Source organism: Pomacea canaliculata, linkage group LG6, assembly GCF_003073045.1.
Source record: "Pomacea canaliculata isolate SZHN2017 linkage group LG6, ASM307304v1, whole genome shotgun sequence".
In the NCBI taxonomy this organism is placed as follows: domain Eukaryota; kingdom Metazoa; phylum Mollusca; class Gastropoda; order Architaenioglossa; family Ampullariidae; genus Pomacea; species Pomacea canaliculata.
The window spans coordinates 13,540,308-13,557,144 of NC_037595.1; the positions used below are offsets into that span (position 1 = coordinate 13,540,308).

The window sequence follows — 16,837 nt, forward strand, 5'->3', positions numbered from 1 at the left end:
AAGGTTCATGCTCGAATTAATGCAGTTAATAGCTGGGTTTTTTTTTACCCTTCTTTACTAGTCATGAATTGTGGTCCAGGTATCTGATATGTACATAGGTATAACAGTTAGTGTTCCTCGACATTATGTGCTGACTACATTAACTTCTTCTGTTAAAAGTAATGTAAGAAATATAAGATGCCTCGTGAACTTGCTTACTCAGTGTGTGTGTGTGAGAGAGAGATACATCAATTTAACAATGAGGTGTTATAATGGAGAAAGCATATTGGTACACCCTCAGTAGAGCTTCTAGTTTATTGTTTCCGCCAAATGTGTTGAGAACTGGGACTTTTGCATGCGCCAACATTTTTTTTCCCTTGCCAGCATTTCTATCAGGCGTGGCAGATTAAAAACAATTGTAACAAACGATAAACCAACTGACTTTAGATAGAAGTCAATGGATGGACCACTCTCTGAAGAAATGGTTCTTGTGTGTCTTTAACGACTCACGTACGAGTGAACCGAGGTCTCTACTGGACTGTCAAACGATGTGCTGGCTCGGTGACAACCTTGATTCTGGCTCGCAAGGAAGTTCAGAAGGAATTCCACGCACAAACTTTTGCTTAAGTTCAAGGTAGTCAGCGACGAACCAAATTATTTACAAATACCTTTCATTTCAGAGACTGGTTGATGGAGTACGAAAGGGTTACCCGGTTTGTGTTTCGAAAAAAATACATATAAATGTCTGACCGAACTTCTTCTCGACAGCGGACGTGAGGTCTCTTAACATCGCTTTACGGGGGATCAGGCAGTCACAAGGTCGTTAAGAATCTTCAACAGACATGCGCGTTTGACCTTTCTTCCGTCGTTGGGATGACGTCACTGCGCTAACCGCCACTTGGGTCCAAAGCTTTGTCGGAGTCGGAGAGGACCGGAGCATGAATGGGTAACGGGACTTGTGTCTGGGTCACAGTGAGTGCACGTGCGCCGCGCGAGGGAGGAGAGGAGGAGATGGGAAAGTGAGGGAGAGAGGTGAAAACGAGGTCGTTCTTGTAACGGCGGCCTTTTCTATGTGGTTAAAAAGGTTGTTCTTACACCAAAGGGGCTTGACATTTGGCGAAGCTGGCGATGCAAAATAGCTGGGGGGAAAATGTGTTAAGCGCCTTCCCCTCCCTCCTCCCTGGAAACTTTTTTTGTCTTTTTCGTAAAGGTCTTTCAGTTCAAAACCTCTACGATTCCACCCGATGAACTATTCATTCAAATGTAGATTGGCTTATCAGACATTTCAAATCCGTGAAATGTTTCTTGTGTTGCTCACTGTTGTTGTAAGACATTGCAAGGCTTTACTAGTTACTGACTGAATAGTTTGTTTGTTGTTGGTTTTTTTTTTTGGGTGTGGGGGCGGATGTTGTTTGTTTGTTTTGGATGGCTGCTATTTAAGATCAGTATAAGACTTGACAAGCACTAAACTTTTGAGTTTCAAAAATCCCATGTAATAAGCAACATCAAAATGTTAATAAATAGGTGGAGAGAACGTTTCTAAAAATGGACTAGAAATACATCTTACATGTTACTATTAAAGACCCTTGAAAGTGTTATTAATCGGAGTAAATGATTCTAGATGACTGGCAAAAAATATCATCTTTATGAAGTATTGGTGAGTGCCAGCACAAGAAATGCATTTTGGGTGTGAGAACATGCATAACATGCATGAACAACATGAATAATATCTATGAACAACATTTATACATCCATCCAGACCTGTCAGCTCTCAACCTCGAAACCTACACCAGCTGAATTACATGGGAGATAAATTCGTTGTAGCTATTTTTTCCAGAGACACTAATATGCTGGTTGTCTCCCTTGAATGTACCGTCCTTGTGTGCATGCGTACGTACATGCGCGCACGTGCTTTCAGTGCTCTCGCTTTTCATTCTTTTGTATTTGCTTTTATTAAAGGCGCTTTGACATTGTTATCATGCAGTTTTTGTTGTTGCTGTTGTTTTAGCGAAGAAACAACAACAAAACATGCTTATGGTGGGAACAACTTTAAAATTTGTTTTTGTTTAAGACAAAGACAAGAAAAATAATGTTTAGAAATGCTACCTCACCCACTCCAGAAGTTGTAAATAGATGTTTTGACACATTTCTTCACATTATACACCGCATTGTATTTACTCTCTTCTTATAAACAGTAAATTAGTAAATGTAAAAGACAGTATTAAAAACCACCCTGAACTGTTTTATTTGATTCACGATTGTAAACGAAAATTCACATCAGAGATGGGGATAGCTTTTCCTTTCATTCACACAGAAAGATTGATTGATTGATTGATTGATTGAAGAGCCGAGCTCTAGTGAGAGAGACAGAAATGCGAATTTTTACAAACTCATCCTTTGTGGTTTTAACATTCAGGTGATTAGCACAGCTAGTGTAATAAAACTGATCATAATAGTATCATAATACAGTATCATTGCAGTATGACTATAGAATGTAGTGATGCAGTTCCACTATAGTATTACTATGGTATAGTATAGTAAGATAATATAATACAATATCTAATAGTATGACTATAGTATATCATAATACCGTTTTACTATAGTAAAGTAATACAATATCTATATAACATATTATTATATAGTATATCATAACCCAGTATCATAGTGAATATCGCTATCACCATAATCTAGTGTAATTAACCATTTACACTCATTGTCCCAAACAGCCATTTGAAGCGGCAAACATACTCATTTAATAAACATTAAAACGAAGTGCTTCAACGAACTTTTTTACGACGTTTAAAGCAGTTGGAACGCCTGGTAGTGCAGTGGTTAAAGGTCTTTGAGTCGTTCATGCTACTTTCTGTCTTTCTAAGCGCTTCTTTTTCGACCTGGCTTCTCTTTTGAGAAGTCGATTTTCTGTACACTTGCCTCTTTTCAACGACTAAGGTTTTTTCTGTCCATATCTGTCGAAACTTAAAAACCGTCCACCTTCACCTGGTTTCTTTGCCGGGTGACGTTTGTCTCTGTCTGTCTCGGCGAGGACGTTACTGTTCCTCACCCTTTCTCTCATTTTGAAATCACGAAGATGACTATCAGGCCACAGATCTCCTTCTTGACCTTCTTTACCCGAGGTCCTAAATGTAAGGAATTAGTACAGCGGGATCGATGTCAGCAACAACTGACTGGACTTCCATCAAGTACTAAAGTATCAAAAGTGAATAAGTACGGAAGATAAGATGATATGGCAACGGTAGTAGTGATTAAAAAAGAAAGGAGAGCAAAGATGAAAAGAAAACTCGTTTCAGACTGTAATCTGTATTGCTGGTCGAAGAGTTATTTTTGTGTCCATATGTTCTACATCTTTAGGACCAATATCAGAATTTCGAGACTAGCAGATTAAAGGCCCAGTTAACGATCTCCGACAGAGACCTACATTTTGTGCTGCGTCATTGCCTATCAGTTCCAGAACTTTAGCCCGAACCTTGGTATGTGATAAGGAAAGTAAGGCACGAGAGCAAATAGGTTTTGTCTGAATGTTTATTTGGAAGAATCTCAGTCCTGTGCTTCCAAAAGGAAATGACTTAACAAATCGCTTATCATCGGAAAAATGATATAAAAAGAAAGAAGTCACGCATATATTTTTCAAACATTACTATCAGTAAGGTAAGAACAAAAATAAAGTCTCTATAGAAATTCTCTCTCTCTCTCTCTCTCTCTCTCACACACACACACACGTTAAAAGAAGAAACGTGGACCTCAGATGATCTATTTGTTGCTAACATGCGATGGTCTCTAATCTTATTCTGTGCTTCTTTCATTCAAATAGTAACTCGACTATTGACTGATTCTTTTTTTCTTCTTTAATGAATAAATTATGAGGGACTGGCAAAGCTTCGAAGAGTTTGAAATGTTTTATGTGCTTCGCAGCAAGTCTTTACAACCTGGTAACCACAGACAGTTTATTTGTGACAAGTGTTCACTTTCATGCAGATTATCGTTATGAGATGTCCATGCCGGCCCTTCGTCCCAACACTTGACACGGTCAAGATTATGAAGGGCAAGCAAACCAGCTGTTTCCACATTTAGCTGATCCAACAGGCTCACAGATACCTGCATACAAAAATAACTTCATAAAAAAAGTACGAAAACATTTAACATTAAATTATTTAAAACATTACAGAGAATAGCGTGCATTCTAGATGATTGATTGATCACAAAAGCTCATGGACATGAACCATTTAAATGTTTTGACATGCTCATAACCCCCAATCCCCTACCCACTGGAAGAAAGTTTGCGTTGTCTGATCCCAGCCACTCACACTAACAATGTCTGTACACTTCACATGTAGCATGCTGTGGAAAGTGTTTTAGTTTTTAAATGATTTAACAGTTAGAAAGAGCCTTTCTTTATACTTTACGTTTGATTCCACATCCCAATCGTTAGCGACCTTGCCATAGATATTTTAAGGAAGTTAATCTGTAGCCGACTTGAAAACGCTAGAAGAGGTAACCTGGCGGAGCGGAAGTGGGGAATGTGCGAAGGGAGAAGCGTATGCAAAGGTTTTCTGACCAGCAGAGTGCGGGGAGTGTGGAGTCGGAGATAACAGAGAGAGGAGGATGACTTCCAAAGACTAGATAATTATGGAATTGATGATATTTCTTGTCGTTTCTGACATCTGACGTGGTACTCAGTATCAGGAATACTGTCAGTTCTCCATACCTGGATGTCCTTTAGGACTGGCGAGGTTGACGGGGTTGGTGGCGTTCCACTGGCAGCTGCTGTCGCCCAGCTCCTCACCGTTGGACACACCGTCACCATCGGAGTCCTTCTGGCACAGGGCAGTCGTCCACGCATTACCGGCTGCAGCAAAATCCTGGCAGAGAACAATAGCAACAATTACTAATCTGTAAACAACTATTACTCAGTTGCTAGCTGTCTTCCAACTGTAGCGGGACAGAACGAAATCCTGCGAGAAACATAAAATGTCGGGAAAGTTCTATGTGGTAGGGATACAAACAATAGTAATAATGAAAGGAAAGCCATCAAGTCAGAAACTGTTCTTTTTTAGCTGAAGAGAACAGTGAAATGACTGGGTCTCATGCGTTTGTTTAATTCAGTATATTCTGACTTGCTACTTGGTCTCCTCCCTGTCTGGCAGTCAGTCTGACATTTTTATGCTAACGTCTTGATGCCTGTCTCGTGTGTTTCATCCTTTCATTCGTCGCTTACAAATATTTACACAAATAAATATAGAAAGTCGTTCCATACTTAATGATATAATGAATTGATTAGATCATTGACTTATCAAAATGACAACACAGCATCAGTAAACTTGCTACAAACAAAATTGCTTTAAACAACTTAGATACAGATGTGTATAGCGAAAATGAAAACGTGTGTGCTTACACGGTCATTGGACAAGTCATTACGAAGACTAGATTAAATGCTAAAGAAGTTAATAAAAGGCAAAAAAAGCTAATGATAAAACTTTATTACTCCGTTCCAATGCTTTATTACAGTAGTACTAGAAATGGGTTTGGGGGAAGAAATCACATAAAGCAAGACAGCATGAGAAATAAACCCACAAGTCCGAAAGGGTTTCTTGGTCCACCGCCCTGGCTCGCTTGGTGACCAACACCAGGCCAAGGAGACTTGTCACACGGGTTGACCACGTTCTTACCATTGGGAATACTATCCTGGAAGGTGGGGAAGGGCAGTGCCAAGGGTAGGAGACACACCAGCAAGATCGAGGCGAGCACCTGGTGACAAAACAAACTTTAAATGTTTTCAGATCGCCTGTGGACACACATCACTCCACGCGAATATAAACTGTCATGGGTTACAACAAGCAATGAAAAGTTGGATGACTCAGAGCTTGACATAGAATGAATTGAACACATCGAACTTGCAGTCAGGCAAAGTACATAAAAACTTATTCCAGTTAAAAATAATGTTTAATGAAATAATGAAAGTCAGATGTAAAGTACTGTCACCAATGAATTCGTAAGTCATCATAAAGGTAAAAAGCAAAAGATGACAAACCGAGCACTTCAAAGAACTCTGTAACACGACAAAGTAAAAGCTCGGGTGGGATAAAGAAAACATCGATTTTTAAAAGCAAAAGCAAAGGTCAAGAAAAACAGAAAAGGAAGGTAAGAGCAGACACCGAAGATTACATATCAACGCATCATGTGAAGAAAAGAAATGAGTAAAAGTCGTGACCTCTGACTTTCATAACACTGACATGTTGCTGACATGTAATCAACTACTTACAGTGAGGGAGGCCATTCTACGTCTGAAGTCTTCCTGGGAGAATGTCAGCAGCGTACAGACCGTAACGTTATATAGCATCGGGAGGGTCACCGTGGTCCTGTGACGTCAGAGGTCAACCGTTTGCTCTGAATCACTTGGCCCGAGGGTTCATGTTGAAGTGGGCTAATGTACAGGTACAAATATTTTTAGTTTGGGACCGTAGTTTGACTGCTATCGCTTAGTCCTTTAGTAAAAACTGTAGTCATGTACTTCTCTTGCGCACACACTCACGCAAGCACACACACACATCTGTTTATAATGTTGACTTTATCAAAGTATTATGTTGGTAATCTCTTTCCCTCTACATGTATATGTGTCTGTTTTTCTCGCACATACCAGGAGGCAGACATTCCACGGTCCACGATTTTTGTAGTCCAATAAACTAGTAGATTTTGAAACGTTTTCAATATTCACTGACAGTATTAAACTGTCACACGCTCCAAGTAGCGGATACAATTACCATTTATTTAAACTTATTATAAACAAAAGAAAAATTTGTAGTTTCAACACCTGTTTCCTTTCTAATGTTAGTTTTACGCTAAGAAACAGGACATCCCGGTAGGAGACGATTGCGGACTGCTGGACATTTATTTTAAGCCATACATTTGGTGTGCTGTAGAGTAAGGGGCTTGATGTAGATGTTGTACTGACATGCTATGGAAAGCTGTCACGTGTTACAATAACTGTTACGATGATTGTGACTTAGCCGCCGCAAATTTCTAGCCTTTTATTGAAAACCACTCTGACATGATTAAGGCAAAGAGGTATTTTACACAGTAGAAAGTTTGGGAAAGAATTAAGAGTATTGACCGCTCAGAGGGCACATGTATTCATTCTTTGCTGACTTATTATCAGTTAGGTAAGAACAAAAACAAAGTCTTTATAGAAATTCACACAAACACACACAAACACACACAAAGAAGAAACGTGGAGCTCAGATGATCTATTTGTTGCCAACATGTGCTAGCCACTAATCGCATTCTGTGCTTCTTTCATTCAAATAGTAACTCGACTATTGGTTGCATCTTTTTTCTTTCTTTAATGAATAAATTACGAGTGACTGGCAAACTTTCGAAGAGTTTGAAATGTTTTATGTGCTTCGCGGCAAGTCTTTACAACCTGGTAACCACAGACAGTTTATTTGTGACAAGTGTTCACTTTCATCCAGGTTATCGTCATGAGATGTCCATGCCGGCCCTTCGTCCCAAGACTTGACACGGTCAAGATTATGCAGAGCAAGCAAACCAGCTGTTTCCACATTTACCTGATCCAACAGGCTCACAGATACCTGCAAACCAAAATAACTTCTTAAAAAATGTAGTTGTTCTTGTGTAACAACTGCCAAACCAGTTATTTATACTTTTATGCTTCATTGTGGACTGAGTAAACTGCTGTTTATCTATCAAACATATTCATACGCAAGCCGACTTTAATTTATAAACATATTTACATGCACGCGAAAATATTTAACATTAAAATATTTAAAACGTTACAGAGAAAAGTGTGCAGTAAAGATGATTGCTTGATATCAGCCTTGATCGTAAAAGCTCATGGACATGAACCATTTAAATGTTTTGATATGCTCCCAACCCCCAACCCCCTACCTTTAGCTATCTTGCCATAGATATTGGAAGTTAATCTGTAGCCACTTGAAAACACTAGAAGAGGTAACCTGGCGGAGCGGAAGTGGGGAATGTGCGGCAGAGTGCGGGGAGTGTGGAGTCGGAGACAACAAAGAGAGTAGGATGACTTCCAAAGACTAGATAATTATGGTGATATTTCTTGATATTTCAGACATCTGACGTGGTACTCAATATCAGGAATACTGTCAGTTCTCCATACCTGGATGTCCTTTAGGACTTGCGAGGTTGGCGCCGTTGGTGGCGTTCCACTGGCACCTGCTGTCGCCCAGCTCCTCGCCGTTGGACACACCGTCACCATCGGAGTCCTTCTGGCACAGGGCAGTCGTCCACGCATTACCGGCTGCAGCAAAATCCTGGCAGAGAACAATAGCAACAATTACTAATTTGTAAATAACTATTACTCAGTTGCTAGCTGTCCTCCAACTGTAGCGGGACAGAACGAAATCCTGCGAGAAACATAAAATGTCGGGAAAGTTCTATGTGGCAGGCCTAGATGAAGATGCGTATAGATAAAATTAAAACGTGTGTGCTTACATGGTCATTGGACAACACATTGCTAAGACTAGATTGAATGCTAAAGAAGTTGATAAAAGGCGTAAAAAAACTAATGAGTAAACATTATTCCTCCATTCTAATGCTTTATTAAAGTAGTACTAGAAATTGGTTAGGGGGAGAAAATACATGAAACAAGACAGCATAAGAAATGAACCCACAGCTCCAAAAGGGTTTAGTGGTCCACCGCCCTGGCTCGCTCGGTGACCAACACCAGGCCAAGCAGACTTGTCACACGGGTTGACCACATTCTTACCGTTGGGAATACCATTCTGGAAGGAGGGGAAGGGCAGTACCAAGGGTAGCAGACACACCACCAAGATCGAGGTGAGCACCTGGTGACAAAACAAACTTTAAATGTTTTCAGATCGCCTGTGGACACAAATCACTCCACGCCAATATAAACTGTCATGGGTTGCAACATGCAATGAAAATTTGCATGACTCAGAGCTTGACATAGAATGAAGTGAACACATCGAACGTGTAGTCAGGCAAAGTACATAAAAACTTACACCACAGAACATACATCGCCCTTAAACCGTTTACAGAGATTTACGTTTGTGTGAGACAAACAGCAGAGGTCAATTCTGTGCCAGCTGGCAAATACATGTGAAGGGAGATGCTCGTGGGAAATATATGGCACATATAAGAGAACATTCGGTTTTCTTTCTGTATTTTTGTAATGATATTTTATTTATTTTTATTGACTGTCATGTTTGTCATACGACACAAAATAATTTGTTCAGAAAGAATGTTTTATTTATGGCAAGATCACAAAAAATTGCAAACAACAACTCTTTTCCTCAAAGCACTGCGAAGAGACGTTGATTAATTATTTCTGCTAAAGTACAAGAAAAGTCTGATGTACTTCTGAATTTGGAGGTTCTTCAGTTTATGTTTTATGTATATCAGAATTTATGAACCCTTAAACTACAACTTGCTGAAAAACATGTTTGTTTCTATTGTTTGGCGCGTTTTTCTTTCATATTAAACATTTTTATCACTTTTGTTCTAGCAGGAGCTATAATAATAATAAGAAGAAGTTCATACCGAGCAATATTACAGTTAAAAATAAAGTGTAACCGTTATGTTAATGAGACAATGAAAGTCAGATTTAACGTACTGTCACCAATTAATTCGTAAGTCATCATTAAGTAAAAAGCAAAAGATGACAAGCCGAGCACTTCAAAGAACTCTGTAACACGACAAAGTAAACGCTCGGGTGGGATAAGAAACAAGTGATTTTCTAAAGTAAAAGCAAAGGTCAAGAAAAACATTTAAACAGAATGAAGGTAAGAGCAGACTCAGACGATTTCACATCAACGCATCATGTGAAGAAAAGAAATGAGTAAAAGTCGTGACCTCTGACTTTCATAACACTGACATGTTGCTGAAGGGATGAAAGTGTAATCAACTACTTACAGTGAGGGAGGCCATTCTATGTCCGAAGTCTTCCTGGGAGAACGTCAGCAGCGTGCAGCACGTTACGTTATATAGCATCGGGAGGGTCACCGTGGTCCTGTGACGTCAGAGGTCGACAGTTTGCTTTGAATCACTTGGCCCGAGGGTTCATGTTGAAGTGGGCTGATGTACAAGTACAAAAAGTTTAAGTTCGGGACCGTAGTTTGACTGCTATCGCTTAGTCCTTTAGTAAAAACTGTGGTCAAGTGCTTCTCTTGCGCACACACTTACGCAAGCACACACAGATATCTGTTTATAATGTTTACTTTATCAAAGTATTATGTTTGTTAATCTCTTTCCGTCTACATGTTTATATCTCTGTTTTTCTCACACATACCAGGAGGCAGAAATTCTCACAGTCCAAGATTTTTGTAGTCCACTATACTAAAAGATTTTGAAACGTTTTCATTATTTACTGACAGTATTAAACTGTCACACGCTCCACGCAGCGGATACAATCACCATTTATTTAAACGTATTATAAACAAAAGGAGAATTAGTTTCCTTTCTAATATTCGCTAAGAAACAGTGATGAGATTGAAGCGACTGTTTTTCTTTCTTCCCGCATTAGCTACCATTACGGAAAGGGAAGCTACTGTGTACATTAAAGGGATGTTACTCGGACGTCGCCTGCAGCAGCCGCGTGCAGCAGGATGATGTTTGTTTGTCCTCGCGTTGTCCCTGGGGAAAGAAAGATGTCTAGGTTCAAGGTCCATACAGAATGTCAGATGTCTTGTGTCAAATGTCAGCTCTCGGGATTGCTACTGTGACATCATCATGTCATGGAGGACCAGGGTTTATGTCTTTAGCTCATGTTGAGTGGGGAAACGTTCACGATGTTTCGGAATTAATGATGAATTAACACAATCTGGCCCCTTGTAAAAACCGTTTTTCTAGCTTCATGCTTCATAGTATAGTCGAATCTTAGCCGCCGCAAATTCCTAGCCTTTTATTGAAAATCACTCGGACATGATTAAGGCAAAGAGGTATTTTACACAGTGGAAAGTTCGGGAAGAATTAATTAAGAGTATTGCCCACTCAGAAGGCACATACATGTATTCATTCTTTGCTGACTTAACATCAAGAGTAAACATGGTAATGCCCTTAGAAAAGTGTTGCTACCAGTTGTTATGTTACTGTAGCACACTGTCACACAACCGTCAGGTTTTAGAACATTCATCTTTCTATACCCGATGCTTGAGAGTTTTTGGTGTAAAAGAAGAATAAGAGCGGTGAAAATATTTTCGGGAATGACTGGGACACCCTTTCGTATGTTTCTAAAGTTTGGTGTGTTAGAAATTCGGTTCAGCTTGTGGGAAATATTTATTTTTACCTTTATTTATTTGCAGGTAAAGATGACTTATACATCAAGCACTGCTAATGCTCTATTGAGTAGGCTAACGGGGAGAGGGAGGAGGGCGCAAGTGTTCCAGCAATGTGTACTTTGAATAATAACAGTATTACAGTAATGTTGTTGACGTAGAAACAGACTCCGCCGCAACAAAAAAAAAAAAAGACAACAAATGTCGTTTCATCAGAAAAAAATATATAAAAAGAAAGAAGTCCTAACTATATACTTTTAAAACATCATTATCAGTAAGGTAAGAACAAAAACAAAGTCTTTATAGAAATTCAAACACACACAAAGAAGAAACATGGAGCTCAGATGATATTGTTGCCAACATGTGCTAGCCACTAATCTCATTCTGTGCTTCTTTCATTCAAATAGTAACTCGACTATTGGCTGATTCTTTTTTTTTTTTTCTTTAATGAATAAATTATGAGGTACCGGCAAATTTTCGAAGGGTTTGAAATGTTTTATGTGGTTCGTAGCAAGTTTTTACAACCTGGTAACCACAGACAGATTATTTGTGACAAGTGTTCACTTTCATCCAGATTATCTTTCTGAGCTGCCCATGCTGGCCCTTCGTCCCAAGACTTGACACGGTCAAGACTTTGGAGGGCAACTAAACCAACTGTCTTGACATCTATCTGATCCAACAGGCTCACAGATACCTGCAAACAAAAATAACTTATTTAAAAAGAGCAATACGTTCTTGTGTAACAACTGCCAAACCAGTTATTTATACCATTTATAGTTCAATGTGGACTGAGTAAACTGCCCTTTATCTCACACATATTCACAAGCAAGCCAACATTTTTATAAACATATTTGCAAGCACGAGAGCGAGCGCGCGCGCGCACACACACATCCACGAAAATATTCACTTAAAACATTACAGAGAAAACTGAGCATTCTAGATGATTGATGTCAGCCTTGATCACAAAAGCTCATGGACATGAACCATTGATATGTTTTGACATGCTCCCAACCCCCAACCCCCAACCCCCAATTATGGAATTGATGATATTTCTGACATCTGACGGGGTACTCAATATCCCGAATCCTGTAAGTTCTCCGTACCTGGATGTCCTTTGGGTCTGGAGAGGGGGATGGGGTTGGTGGCGTTCCACTGGCACATGCTGTCGCCCAGCTCCACGCCGTTGGACTGACCGTCACCATCGGAGTCCTTATAGCACAGTTCAGTCGTCCACACATAACCGGCTGCAGCAAAATCCTGGGACAGAACAATACCAACAATTACTAATCTGTAAATAACTATTACTCAGTTGCTAGCTGTCCTCCAGCTGTTGCGGGATAGAACGAAATCCTGAGAGAAACATAAAATGTCGGGAAAGTTCTATGTGGCAGAGATACAAACAATAGTAATCATGAATGGAAAACCATTAAGTCAGAAACTGTTCTTTTTTAGCGGAAGAGAACAGTGAAATGACTGGGTCTCATGCGTTTGTTTAATTCAGTACAGTATGTGTTGACTTATCCACTTTGTCTCCTCTCTGTCTGGCAGTCAGTCTGACATTTTTCTGCTAACGTCTTCCTGGTTGATGCCTGTCTCGCGTGTTTCTTCCTTTTTTTCGTCGCTTAAAAAGATTTATATAAATAAATATAGAAAGTCATTCCATACTTAATGACAGAATGAATTGATTAGACCATTGACTTATCAAAATGACAACACAGCATCAGTAAACTGGAATAAACCTTGCTACAAAAAAAAATTGAGCATGAGAAATAAACTCACAAGTCCGAAAGGGTTTCTTTGTCCGCCGCCCTGGCTCACTTTGTGACCAACACCAGGCCAAGCAGACTTGTCACATGGGTTGAGCACATTCCTACCGTTGGGAATTCTATTCTGGAAGTAGGGGAAGGGCTCTGCCAAGGGTAGCAGACACACCAGCAAGATCGAGGTGAGCACCTGGTGACAAAACAAACTTTAAATGTTTTCAGATGGCTTGTGGACACAAATCACTCCACGCGAATATAAACTGTCATGGGTTACAACATGCAAAAAAAATTTGGATGACTCAGAGCTTGACAGAATGAATTGAACATATCGAACGTGTAGTCAGGCAAAGTACATAAAAACTTACACCACAAAACATACATCGCCCTTAAAACCGTTTACAGTGATTTACTCTTGTGTGAGACAAACATCAGAGATCAATTCTGTTCCAGCTGGCAAATACTTGTGAAGTTAGATGCTCGTGGGCAATATATGGCACATATAAGAGAACATTCGGTTTTCTTTCTGCATTTTTCAAAAATGATATTTCGTTTATTTTTACATATTGTCATGTCTGTCATACGGCATGAAATAAGTTGTTTGAAAAAAAGAAACATTTTATTTGTGTCGAGATCCAAAAAATTTGCAAACAACAGCTCTTTTCCTCAATAATGTCCTCAAATAATTTCTGTCTTCCCACATGAAAAGGAAAACATTGAAGACATTTACTGAGCCTTTGATAAAAGTGTTAGCATCGTCTCATGTGATGGACAATGCTTGCAGGAAGTGTGGTTAAAAACCAAATACAATTCTAGTCTCAACAATAACAATAGCAACACCGAAGATTTCTGTAGCATATTTCTCTACCGTACAGTAGCTTTACGGACATTGTCTGAGGTACACAAAGAGCCTAATGTATATCTGAATTTGGTGATTCGTCAGTTAATATTTTATGTAAGGAAGGTAAGAGCAGACACCGACGATTTCACATCAACCCATCATGTGAAGAAAAGAAATGAGTAAAAGTCGTGACCTCTGACTTTCATAACACTGACATGTTGCTGAAGGGAGAAAAGTGTAATTAACTACTTACAGTGATGGAGGCCATTCTATGTCCTAAGTCTTGCGGGGAGAACGTCAGCAGTTACAGTACGTTACGTTATATAGCATCGGGAGGGTCGACGTGGTACTGTGACGTCAGAGGTCGACAGCTTGCTCTGAATCACTTGGTCCGAGGATTGATGTTGAGGTGGGCTGATGTATATGTACAAATATTTTTAACTCAGGACCGTAGTTTGGCTGCTGTCGCTTAGTCCTTTAATAAAAAACTGTGGTCATGTACTTCTCTTACGCACACACTTACGCAAGCACACACAGATATCTGTTTATAATGTTTACTTTATCAAAGTATTATGTTTGTTAATCTCTTTCCGTCTACATGTTTATATCTCTGTTTTTCTCACACATACCAGGAGGCAGAAATTCTCACAGTCCAAGATTTTTGTAGTCCACTATACTAAAAGATTTTGAAACGTTTTCATTATTTACTGACAGTATTAAACTGTCACACGCTCCACGCAGCGGATACAATTACCATTTATTTAAACGTATTATAAACAAAAGGAGAATTAGTTTCCTTTCTAATATTCGCTAAGAAACAGTGATGAGATTGAAGCGACTGTTTTTCTTTCTTCCCGCATTAGCTACCATTACGGAAAGGGAAGCTACTGTGTACATTAAAGGGATGTTACTCGAACGTCGCCTGCAGCAGCAGCGTGCACCAGGAGGATGCTTGTCCTGGCGTTGTCCCTGATGAAAGAAAGATGTCTAGGTTCAAGGTCCCATACAGAATGTCAGATGTCAGAATGTCAGATGTCTTGTGTCAAATGTCAGCTGTCGGGATCGCTGCTGTGACATCATGATGTCATGGCAGTCCAGGATTTATGTCTTTACCTCATGTTGAGTGGGGAAACGTTCGCGATGCTTCGGATATAATGATGAAGTAACATAATCTGGCGCCTTGTAAAAACCATTTTTCTAGCTTCATAGTATAGTCGAATCTCTCTTTCTCTCTCTCAACACACACACAGTGGAAAGTTCGAGAAAGAATTAAGGGGACTGAGTATCACCCTCTCAGCAGGCGCAGGCTAGTATTCATTCTTTGCTTAGTAAACATTAATGCTGGGTAATGGCCTCAGGAAAAAAATGTAGCTACTAGTTGTTGTCACTATAGCATACTGTCACACAACCGTGAGGTTTTAGAAGAACATTCATCTTTTTGTAACCGATGCTTTGGATTTTTAGGTGTAAAACAATAAGAGGGGTGAAAATATTTTCAGGAATGACCGGGACACCCTTTCGTATGTTTCTCAAGTTTAAAGTGTTAGAAATTAGGTTGAGCTTGACTGAAATTTTTTTTTTATCTTTTTTTATTTTCAGGTAAAGATGACTGATACATCAAGCACTGCTAATGCTCTACTGAGTAGGCTAACGGGGCGAGGGAGGAGGGGGCTAGTGTTTGAACCCTGTGTACTTAGAGGACTTAACTATGTCACACACCCACACACAGCCAGTAGTAAGGTGACCTCAAATGTTTTATCTTAGATCTTTTCATTTTCTAACCGCTTGCCAGCACCAGACAAAAGCAGTTATCGCAAAAATGCAAGGTTAAAATTTAGTTCGTTGTACAGGAATACTATTAAAATGATGTTTGTCTTGATTTCTGTTTTTTAAAATTATTTTTATTTTACTAATGGAAAGTTAAGTCTTTGATTCATTTAACTTGTATGTTTTTGAAATATTTTATTCGTTTACAAGCAAAACTATACAAAATACTTGACAATAGTACATTTATGAGTCTCTTGCACCAAGCTTTTGCTTTAAAGCAAAAAAAGGTCATAGGTCAAATATTACATGGCACTCGGTTTGCTGGACACGTCATCGCATAAAGTCAAGTATTTTATTTCTTTATTTACTTTTTGTTATTGCTGAGTGAAAGCTTTAAAACTCGCTGCCGCTGGTAGAGAATGATGCATGACCGCATTTTTTTTGCCCTGAAAAACTATTTTAGCGGCTGTTTTCGGTAACATTTGTTTATGTGACTGCGTGTACAGAAACATATAAAATTGTTTATATCCTGTTACGGAGGCTCCTTGGGAAAGAGCTAGATTTTATTTATTTGTCAAGGTTATTCAGAAAGCTATAAAATGCAATAAATTCTGTTACATCAACTATTCAGCAGGTCTCAAAAGTAAAGATTTCAATAATTCTTTCGAAACAGTTTCAATACTGCTATTTGTTCAGTGCGCACACACTGACACGCGTGCATGGTTATTTCTAATCTTAGCATGAAGGGAAAGTTCGGAAACACCTACTCGAGTGTACTGGTATCTCAGAAGCCACGCTTTACTGACATGACCTCATTAGTCAGCATTTATGTTTATATTATCTGACATTATTTCTCCCGTCCTTGTCTTTGACCCTTTCCTTGCCTGACTGGCTAGCTGGCTGGCTCTCTTTCTCATGTTGGCTGCCCTATCTCTTTCAAAATAAGACGAATTCTTTAAATGGGCGTGAGTGGGGGTAAATACCTTTCTAAAGTGGAGTAAGGCTCAGTGAAAGATAGTCTGTCCCCAGATTTTAGTCTGGTGATTATCCCCCTCTCGTTGTTGAGATACAAGTTGGTATCTATGCACAGGAATGAGTCAACAAAAATGTTGTAAATGTAAGGCACCAGAGAATAAGAGTCTCAGTTAAGCTACCTTTCATACCTGTATTAGATAGTACACACACACACATAGACA

The 16,837-nt window shown here is 39.4% G+C and overlaps 2 protein-coding genes across 4 annotated transcripts; both read right to left on the reverse strand.

Annotated features, from left to right (window-relative positions):
• Positions 1–3,830: 3,830 nt before the first annotated feature.
• Positions 3,831–10,039, reverse strand: LOC112567120 (temptin-like). Of its 3 annotated transcripts, none has more exons than XM_025243666.1 (4): positions 9,913–9,970; positions 5,569–5,742; positions 4,703–4,856; positions 3,831–4,092 (listed from the first exon to the last, which is right to left on the reverse strand). In XM_025243666.1, the coding sequence occupies exons 1-4, from the start codon at positions 9,925–9,927 to the stop codon at positions 4,031–4,033; spliced, it is 405 nt and encodes a 134-aa protein (XP_025099451.1). In that variant the 5' UTR covers positions 9,928–9,970; the 3' UTR covers positions 3,831–4,030. The 3 variants fall into 3 exon arrangements, with proteins under 3 accessions (XP_025099451.1, XP_025099450.1, XP_025099452.1); XM_025243665.1 differs by lacking the exon at positions 9,913–9,970 and adding an exon at positions 6,257–6,402; XM_025243667.1 differs by lacking the exons at positions 3,831–4,092; positions 4,703–4,856; positions 5,569–5,742 and adding exons at positions 7,329–7,583; positions 8,138–8,291; positions 8,652–8,825 and having other exon boundaries at positions 9,913–10,039.
• Positions 10,040–11,747: 1,708 nt separating this feature from the next.
• Positions 11,748–14,278, reverse strand: LOC112567122 (temptin-like). Its single transcript, XM_025243668.1, has 4 exons — positions 14,128–14,278; positions 13,053–13,226; positions 12,377–12,530; positions 11,748–11,967 (listed from the first exon to the last, which is right to left on the reverse strand). The coding sequence occupies exons 1-4, from the start codon at positions 14,140–14,142 to the stop codon at positions 11,900–11,902; spliced, it is 411 nt and encodes a 136-aa protein (XP_025099453.1). The 5' UTR covers positions 14,143–14,278; the 3' UTR covers positions 11,748–11,899.
• Between the last annotated feature and the right edge of the window lie 2,559 nt (positions 14,279–16,837).